General features: G+C 36.3%; 1 protein-coding gene across 1 annotated transcript in view; it reads right to left on the bottom strand.

Moving 5' to 3' along the window:
* Nucleotides 1–1,839: 1,839 nt before the first annotated feature.
* LOC125032324 (dynein axonemal intermediate chain 2-like) overlaps nt 1,840–10,574 on the bottom strand; it is a 44,703-nt gene continuing 35,968 nt past the window's right edge. Inside the window, exons 7-11 of the mRNA XM_047623421.1 lie at nt 5,547–5,704; nt 5,090–5,209; nt 3,943–4,092; nt 2,316–2,489; nt 1,840–1,863 (exon numbers count right to left, since the gene is read on the bottom strand). Of these exons, the coding sequence (XP_047479377.1) occupies nt 1,840–1,863; nt 2,316–2,489; nt 3,943–4,092; nt 5,090–5,209; nt 5,547–5,704 (626 nt within the window). The remainder of the gene's footprint in view (nt 1,864–2,315; nt 2,490–3,942; nt 4,093–5,089; nt 5,210–5,546; nt 5,705–10,574) is intronic.

Raw genomic sequence — 10,574 nt, 5'->3', positions numbered from 1 at the left:
GTCCTCAGCTGTTTAAAGGTTGGGTGTGTATATGTATATGTATATATATGTGTATATATATATATGTATATATATATATATATATATATATATATGCATATACATATGTATATATTTATATATATGTATACATATATGTATATTATATACAGACATATATATGTACACACACACACACACACACATACACACACACGAACATATATATACATATATATGTGCATATATATATACATATATATATACATATATATATATATACATATATATATATATATATACATATATATATATATATATATATATATATATATATATATATATATAAAGAGAGAGAGGGGGGGGGGAGAAAAAGAGAGAGACAAACACACACACACACACAATAACCTGTACACAAAGATGAAAAGGAAAACAGTCACAATGAGAAATTAAACTGAATCGTAACCGAAATGGATAAATAGAAAGTTTTGCCAGTCTTTTCACCCTTGATAAATCTGACTATATACACCCAAAGCTCATTCACTCTGCACGAGAACTCAACGTATCAAAAACTGTAGTCCAACCCTTACCTGTCACTGATTCGGACGTATTTGTGCTAAATGATTTGACCCCATTTTTTTTTTTATTTTTTTTCGTTTTAGAACGGTAAACCCCGCTATTCTGTATTATTATGGCCTTCATAAAACTCTCAAACAAGGCGTTCCTTTAAAGCCTATAATTTCGTCTTGGCTAGCGTGGGTTTTATCTCCTTTTATAGGATCCGTCTCAGATAATCATTAAACATTAAACATTCGATGGATTTCATGGAGAATGCTTGAAATTTGCCGACGCACGGTAAGAAACTCGTCTTTTGATGTGGATTCCCTATTTACTAATGTCCCGATGACGATGTACTAGTTTTTCTTGCAAGAAAACTTTCATCTCTTGAGAAGATCTTTATTCCAGATAGTTGCATTATTGATCTCATTCGTTTATGTGTCACGAATAATGTCTTTACTTTTGGCGGCGAATTTTAAAAGCATATTAATGGTATCGCGATGGGAAATAGCCTAAGCCCGGTTCCTGCAAATGTATACATGGAAATGTTTGAATCTGAGACGCAACATCACTTGTACTATCAAATTTAAAATATAATGATAAGATTCAGGTAACTTAGTCTTTGCCGACATTCCCTTGCTCAGTGTAAACGGCTCACTTATATTTTCTGTTTACCGTGAACCAACTTACACCGCTAATTACCTTCATTTTTTGTTTTCTTCATTCACCCGTATGTAAGTCAGTAGTCTCGTCAGTATAGGATTTGTGATAACGAATTCATCGATCAGGAGCTTAACGTCATTTCTGAAACATTTTCGAAATTAGTTTATCCTCGTATTTTCTTAAATCAGGCACATTCATCTGCGAAATTGAAGTTTTATACACATTCCCGTAATGCGCATTAATCTATTAATCATTCGGTACAGTCAATCCCTCGATGAAAAACGCCGTATGTTGAAAGGATCTGAAACTGACAAGTATATTTATCCGAGCACGTTGCGTCATACACTGGTTAGGCACAATGCGTCCTACAGTGCTCTTGATACTACTCCAGGTATTTACGCCATTCCCTGTATGGAGTGCCCCAAGTTTTACATAGGCGAGACCGGTAGAGCTTTCGAGAAAACAATTAATGAGCAGAAACGGGATGCTAGATACGCCAGAGGATCAAATGTGTATTTCATTAATTTACGTTAATAATTAAATCAGCGAATACTTATGAAAGAAAAGGGATAGATCCTCTGTTAATTAAAAAAAATGACTAATTTCAACTTGAGTGCTGGTCAATGAGGCTTGGATGATTCAGCTCGTGTTCGTATTCTCTTTCTGCAAATATATAAACGTCGAATTTCTCTATTAATCCATTTCGGTTAATTATTCGCCTGAAAAGTTCGAAACTGTTCTTCTTCATTAACTCATCACTGCGATCACCTCTTTTACCTCTCCCCATGACAGCATTGCCATTATTAATCCATTTCCACACTCCCATTACCCTTACTAAAACATCCTCCCATAACCCTCATTCCCCATTAACCCATTACTCTTATTCCCCATTACCCATTACCATTTTTCCCATTCACTTTATTCCCTATTATCCTATTCCCCTTATTCACCATTATCTCATTACCCTTATTACCCCCTTTCTCTACTGCCAAATTCCCATCACCATTATTACTCATTTAACCCCCATTAGTTGTTCTCTATTATCCCATTACAATTATTCCCTATTTTCCAAATTACCCCTATTCCCTATTCCTATAATCCCCCATAACCCTTACCTCCTCCACTCTCCTCAAGTACTCCTCCTCGGCTTGCTTCACGCCGTCGTCTCCCTCGAGGCTCTCCTCATCTCGCCTCGGTCTGCCGGCGCCGCCTCGGACACGCTCCCGAAGGCGGTGCTCCTTGTGGCGCGCCTCGAGGACTCGCTCGCGCCTCGTCTCCCGCTCCAGAAGCTGAGTGGTGTTGAAGGGATGGGGGAGGGGTGGAGGAGGAGGTAAGGGGAAGGGGGTGGGGTGGGGTGGAGGGGGTGAGGGGAAGGGGGAGGGTGGGAACGGAAGAGGGGTGAGAAGGGGAAGGTTGGAGGAGGAGGTGGGAGGACGGGGGGAGGGGTGGAGGACGAGGTGAGGCGAAGGCGGGTTGGAGGAGGAAGTGAAAGTGGAAGGATGGGAAGTGGGGTGGGGGAAGGGGGATTGGAAGGGAGGGGGGGTGGATGAGTGGAGGAGGAGGGTGGAGGAGGTAGATAGGGAGGTGGGGAGGGGAGAATGGGATGAGGGGGGTGGAGGGGGGGGGGGGAAGGGGAATGAAGATAGAGGGAGGGCGATGTTAGGGTGAAGGAAATGAACGAGGTGGGGGAGGGTGGGGGAGAAGGTAGGGAAGAGGAGACGGGAAGAAGGGATGGAGTATGAAAAGGAAAGGGGAGTGATATTAGTACAAGCCTTCAACTTACTGCCAATGACCTTTAATGAGAATTCTACACTGTTTTATGAACCTTATCCATAAAACTATGAATACAATAGTGGTAATTTTGACAACGAATTTGCCCTAAAAAATAAATACTGTAACGTACTGAAAATCATATTAGTCATCAATATTTGGAAATTAGAAATTATTTTATACATGTGATGCCAGTAATGAAAATCAGAGAGTAAAGTTATGTAATTCTGCTACACGAAAAGAAAGAAACTGGTAGTTTTGTAGGTATTACATAAGGTTTAGATTTGAACACAACACTTTACATTTGTTTAAAACTGCCAGAAAACACACGACAGTATCTCAACTCTGCGCCGTAAAATATTTCTCCCTCCCGGTAATAAATATTCTCAATTACAAGCAATCACATAAAGATGCGATACTGCCATTTCATTTTGAATCTCTGGAGTAAAAAAAAAAGACCGAATTTCTTAGAACACTGCCGAGAATATACAGATTTCGAACTCTATGCTTTTATGGTGAGGTATTGCAAGTCTTTCTATACATACTACACCCATGTAATATTCTGAATGGTCAGACATTGAACGTGGAAGAGGGGGGGGGGGGGGGATAGTCACATTACCAGACTTTTCCAAACATACTGAACAAACGTAACATATTTTGAGAGGATATGGATATGAGTGATGAGTAGTCACATACAGAATAAAATAGTTATTTTTTGCCTCTCTGAAAGGAAAGAGTGAGTATGTTGATATATAACTGTTAGAATCGTCGACAGAGAATGGTTGCGAAACAGAAAGACAGGCTGACAGAAAAGAGAGGGGGAGAGATACAGAAAACAAACAAAGAAAGAGAGAGAGAAAGAGAGAGGGAAAAATACATAAAATAGAGACAACATAAAACAGAGAGAGAGAGAGAGAGAAAGGCAATCAGAGACCAAAACAGGCAGAAACACCCAAACAGACATTCGCTTACAGAAGTAAAAGCGGCCTTTTCATGCTTGTCCGAGGGCGTGACCAGCCTGGAGGGGACGTGCAGGAGAGAGAGGGTACCCAGCTGAGAACCCACAACAAGGAGTCGCCCGCCGTCGTGTGCGCCCACCACCTCGAGTCCTTCGTCGACCACCTGGTAGATTTGATTGAGGTTGTTAAAAGGGTTTGTCTTTTGTGTGTGCGTGTGTGTGTGTGTGGGGGGGGGGGGGGGGTATTAGAAGTGTTTCTGTGTTTGTGTGTAGGTGTGTCAGTGTCTGTATGTGTTTGTTTGTTTCACGGTTCGGATTGTCCGTTCTTCTGTTCTTCTATTTATAAACTCCTATACACATATCATGATATCAAATCTCTACATTCCTATTCCTAGACTCTGCAACTTTCTAAATTTATCTAGTCTTACATATTTCATTTTCCTTCTACACCTTATCTCTCCTTTCTAAACACCGAAAAAAGGAAAGGAAATCTATAATTCTTGGGCCAATATCCAAACAGGAAAATGCCTTTGAAAGTTTTTTTTCGATAACTGAAATTCATTGTATGATAATTCAAGATTTTTTTTTTTTTTTTTTTTTTTTTGTAACTAATTATATTGTTACATTAATTTGATATGTTTAAAGACATTTTTACATAACGAAAATATGTAGTATTTTTCATATTGAAAAACATATTTTTTATTGTACTGCTTTTGAAACAAATGTTGCAAAAACAATCTTTTAAGATTAATTGTTAAATTAAGACATTTACTGTATGTTTAAACCATTCCTTCTAATTCATTGTCTATAATATTTATGCTATTTCGTCTTAAAAATATAAATAGATAAACTCTCTTTGAAGCTATCCGTTGCTATGTATTCAAAATGTAGCCGTTTGTGGCTTTCAGTCACAAGTTGGGATATATGAATTAGATTTCAAATCAATGATTTTGTGACGTCCTTAATGTTCTGATATTATCCTTTTTAGCACTTATATAAACAAATATTTCCAGTTTGGTGGTAGGCTTATCTCAAAAATTGGCATTTTTGGACATCGGCCTTTACTAGCCCTTTCTAAATCCTTTAATCACTCCCATCTTTACCTTCTGCACCTTATCTCCCTTTCCCCAAACCCCCCTTCCCCTCAGCCACTCCACTTACCTGTACCGATGCCGAGGGAGCGTGCCAGGAGGTCAGAAGGTCCCAGGCATCCAGAGTGCCATCTAGCCGGGCTGTAAACAAGACTGAAGACCTTGTGGCACTCCAGCAGCCGCTCCGCATCTTCAGAGTGGAATTGTCATGAGATGTGTTAATAAATAATTATGGTTGTACAGATTATCACTGATCAATCAATCAATCACGAGAGAGAGAGAGAGAGAGAGAGTGACAGAGAGAGAGAGAGAAAGAGAGAGAGAGAGAGAGAGAGAGAGAGAGAGAGAGAGAGAGAGAGAGAGAGAGAGAGAGAGAGAGAGAGAGAGAGAGAGTGAGAGAGAGAGAGAGAGAGTGAGAGAGAGATTCAGGTAGACTGAAACAAAAAAAAAGACAGACTGACAAACAAACCGACATTTATGCATACACACATACAGACAGGCAAATAGACAGAGACCGAGGGACCGACCTGTGACGGCGAAGGCTTGGTCCACAATATGGGAGACTCCTTGAAATCTTCCGCCCACAGTTTGATCGTCCAGTCACCGACCGTCATGAAGTTTTTGAGAAGAAATGGGTTCCTCTGGATGGCGTAGATGGGCGCGATGTGTGCGTTGTAGATCATGCCTGACGCGAGGAGGCTTTATGAGGCGCTGGTCTTTGCCTAAGACCTCGTTCGTGTATATATATATATATATATATATATATATATATATATATATATATATACATATATATGTATATATATATATATATATATATATATATATGTATTTATTTCGTGTAAATAGCAACATATATATACATGCAGATATACACACGTTTGCGTGCATGAATTTCGGTGAATTAGATTTCAAATCAATGATTCTGCGATGTCCCTAATGATCTGATAATATCGTCATAAGATGTTTATGGTTTATGATTATGGTTGTACTGATTATCAGTGATATTATTTTTGTAGACAGTTGTACATATTACAGAATTCCAGATGTTTCTTACAGTTGTACAGATTATTAATACGGAGACAGTTAGGTTAGCTTAGGTTCGGTTCGGTTAGTTAGCTCAGGTTAGGTTAGGTTAGATTAGATTATGTTATGTTTGGCATGGATAGCTTTGCTTAGGCTAGGTTTGGTTAGGTTAGGTTAGGAGGTCAGAAGGTCCCAGGCTAGGTTAGGTTAGGTTAGGTTAGGTTAGGTTAGTTAGATTAGGTTAGGTTCGGTTTGAATAATTTACGTTAGGTTTGAATAGTTTAGGTTAGGTTAGGTTCGGTTTGAATAGTTTAGGTTAGGTTAGTTTAGGTTTGAATAATTGTGGTTAGGTTAGGTTAGGTTTGGATAATTTTGGTTAGGTTAGGTTCGGTTAGTTTGGTTAGGTTAGGTTAGGTTCGGTTTGAATAGTGTAGGTTAGCTTAGGTTATGTTTGAATAATTTAGGTTAGGTTAGGTTCGGTTTGAATAGATTAGGTTAGGTTAGGTTGGGTTTGAATAGTTTAGTTTAGGTTAGGTTAGGTTTGGATAATTTTGGTTAGGTTACGTTCGGTTAGTTAGGTTAGGTTAGGTTAGGTTAGGTTTGAATAATTTAGGTTAGGTTAGGTTCGGTTTAAATAATTTAGGTTAGGTTAGGTTCGGTTTGAATAGTTTAGGTTAGGTTAGGTTAGGTTTGAACAATTTAGGTTAGGTTAGGTTTGGTTAGTTAGGTTAGGTTAGGTAGGTTCGGTTTGAATAGTTTAGGTTAGGTTAGGTTTGAAAAATTTTGGTTAGGTTAGGTTAGGTTTGAATAGTTTAGGTTAGGTTAGGCTAGCTTAGGTTCGGTTCGGTTAGTTGGCTTAGGTTAGGTTAGATTAGGTTATTTATGTTAGGTTTGGATAGCTTAGCTTAGCTTAGCTATGGTTAGGTTATGTTAGGCTCGGTTAATTAGGTTAAGTTATTTTAGGTTTGAATAGTTTAGGTTAGGTTAAGTTCGGTTAGATTAGGTTAGGTTAGGTTGGAATAGTATAAGTTAGGTTAGGTTAGGTTAGATTATGTTATGTTAGGTTTGGTTAGGTTAGGTTAGGTTAGGTTTGGTTAGACTAGGTTCGGTTAGTTAGGTTAGGTTTGAATAGTTTAGGTTAGGTTAGGTTCGGTTAGTAATGTTAGGTTAAGTTTGAATAGTCTAGGTTAGGTTAGGTTCGGTTAGGTTATCTTAGGTGAGCTTAGGTTAGGTCTGTTTAGGTTTTAATAGTTTAGGTTAGGTTAAAAGGTTAGGTTAGGTAAAGTTAGGTTTGGTTAAGTTAGGTTAGGTTCGGTTCGGTAAAGTTAGGATTGGTTTTGTTAGAATAGGTTAGATTAGCTTAGGGTAGGGTAGGTTAGATTACGTTATATTGGGTTGGGTTGGGTTGGGTTAGGTCAGGTCAGCTTAGGTTAGGTTAGGTTAGGTTAGGTTAGGTTAGGTTAGGTTAGGTTAGGTTAGGTTAGGTCAGGTTAGGTTGGGTTGGGTTGGATTGAGTTTGATTTGGTTATGCTATGTTAGGTTAGGTTATATATATGTATATGTATATGTATAAATATATAGGCCTTTACGTAATATCCAGAAACACTTTGATACATTATTTCAAGGTCGCTAAAGAATACATCATCAAAGTTTGTACTGACATACAAAGTGTTGTGAAAGGGATTTTTTCACATGATAAAGTAAAAAGAGAACTATTAAAGTACTTAATATGCTGATATTTTTTTGGAATTACAAGCGAGACATTGTGAAAGCTTCAAATAAAATTGAAAAACTACCAGACTACTTATATTGTTTATAAACAGCACTCTTCGCTTCGCAAGGCTGTGAAAAGTTTAAATGAATTTCTCATATTCAGTCAAAATATTTTTTACTTATTGCATTTATTCAAGTGAAATGCCGAAGTTCCATGCGGATTTGTATCTCATCGTATAAACTGCGAGTGTGTCCCGTGTCCAAATCAGACAACTGGGTAATTCAGGATCACGGACATCTACTTAAGTTATTGATTGAAGTATAACTACAAATTAGGATACAAAGCATTTTCTTTGACGTTTTTGAACTTTTGTTATGTCATTGACATACATAATGATTTTGAAGACATTCATCCCAGCGAAGTCAATATCACGTCATATGACTCGGACACGTTGGAAATACTTATCATGATTGACTTCAGATCTTACCCATATAGAGTAAACGTGTATTTGATGTACTACTATAAAGGCACAGAGACATTTTATACACCTTTACAATAAAAAGTTATATCAAGAAACTTAAAATGCGCTTCGTAATTAATTAAAATATAAACCCTTGTTTGAGACTACGTAAATTATATCTGAAAAATATCGCGCTCTGATTGGCTGGCTGGAATGTATCAGAAAGTTTGCCTCACTGATTAAAAAAAAAAAAAAAAAAAAAAAAAAAAAAAATGGACCACTTTGCAGTCAATGGGTCGGATAGCCGGCAAAATCAACTGCTAAAGGAAAATAGTTATTAGATTCCTCATACGTATAATAATAACAGTAATGATAAAACTAATAAATAAATGATAATAATCATTATGATATATATAATGGTAATAGTAATAGAAATACTGATAGTTATAATGTTAATAATAATAATAATAATAATAATAATAGTTATAATAATAATAGTGATAATAACAATGATAATGACAATATTGATGATAATAATAATGATGATGATAGTAATAATGATAATAATAATAATAATAATAATAATAATAATAATAATAATGATAACAACAATAATAATTATTATAATCTCGGTATTGTTATTATCATTATAATTAGTATAACAACAGTAACAATGACACACACAGTGTGTGTGTGTGTGTGTGTGTGCGTGTGTGTGTGTGTGTGTGTGTGTGTGTGTGTGTGTGTGTGTGTGTGTGTGTGTGCGTGCGTGCGTGCGTGCGTGTGTGCGTGCGTGAGTGTGTGTGTGTATTTAAGTTTGTTTATGTTATGTTATGTTAGGCTAAATATATTTGTGTTATGTGTGTGTGTGTGAACTGATGTAAATGAAAAAGAGCAGAGAAAGAGAGAGAGAGAGAGAGAGAGAGAGAGAGTGAGAGGGAGGGAGAGAGGGAGGGAGGTAGGAGGGGAAGGGAGGGAGAGAGAGAGAGAGAGAGAGAGAGAGAGAGAGAGAGAGAGAGAGAGAGAGAGAGAGAGAGAGAGAGAGAGAGAGAGAGAGAGAGAGAGGGGAAGCGAGGGAGAGAGAGAGTACTTGTGTATGTAAGCGAGCCAGAAACCGACGTAATTGAGCAATAGAGACATCCGTGATATAAGACCCCATAATACTCCCTTCATAAGAGTTACGAAACAGAGATGCTATCTTGTAATAAGGGCGCTCACATCAAGGGGATATAATCCTTATTTACGCTACTGTCGCAAAAAAAATCATAACCACCGAATAACGACGAGGTCATATGTCAGTTATGGCTCGTAGATGCTGTTTATGGTAAAATCACATAGTACAAAGTATTCTCCTCTCCGCTCGCTTTTGTCATAGAGATTCAGGGAAGGGAGTGAATGAAAACATAAATTCATTCAGTTTTGTAAAAAAAAAAAAAAAAAAAAAAAAAAGCTTTGTGGTACATTCTCTAATGCACGAAATAATAATTTACTAAAAGAATGATTCACCAAAAAGAAGAAGAAAAGCATTAACTGAAATCATTTAATCACGAAATTATTAACTAAAGAATGATTCGCCAAAAAAAGAATAAAACAGGAATGCTATAAAATAATGATAATATAATAACAATAATAATAATTATAACATCATTATCATTATTATGATAATTATTATAACAACAGTAACAATGATACTGATAATAATGACTATAGTAATAATAATAATGATAATAATAACAATAATAATAATAATAATCATAATAATAATGATAATAATAATAATAATAATAATAATGATAATGATAATAATAATAATAATAATAATAACAAAATTAATGTTAATAATAATAATAATAATAATAATAATAATAATAATAATAATAATAATAATAACAATAATGAAAATAACAATAACAATAACATAATGAAAAAGAAAGAAACAGGAATGCTATGATAACGCAACAGGACATGAAAGTAACAAGAAAAGTTTTTTTCTTGTGTGTGTGTGTGTGTGTGTGTGTGTGTGTGTGTGTGTGTGTGTGTGTGTGTGTGTGTGTGTGTGCTTCATGTGTTTGTTGCTGTGATGATAATAATGTGAAGGGATGATAATGTTAGTGATGATGATAATATGAAGGATCACAGTAATAATGATACTGTTGGTAATTATCTTAGGAGAAAAGGCATATGGAAGAGAGAGAAAATGTATGATGTATTGCTAGTTTCCCTTGAGATTACTCAACCAAACAAAGAAATGAATGTGTAAGTAAACGAAAAAGAGCAATAAGAAATAAGAAATAACTACTACTACTACTAATGATGATGATAATAACGACTGTAAGAGTTAATTTCATTTCGCTC

The sequence above is a fragment of the Penaeus chinensis genome, chromosome 14 (genome assembly GCF_019202785.1).
Source record: "Penaeus chinensis breed Huanghai No. 1 chromosome 14, ASM1920278v2, whole genome shotgun sequence".
In the NCBI taxonomy this organism is placed as follows: Eukaryota; Metazoa; Arthropoda; class Malacostraca; order Decapoda; family Penaeidae; genus Penaeus; species Penaeus chinensis.
Note: the sequence above shows the minus strand (reverse complement) of the source record. Positions and strands in the feature narration are given on the sequence as shown.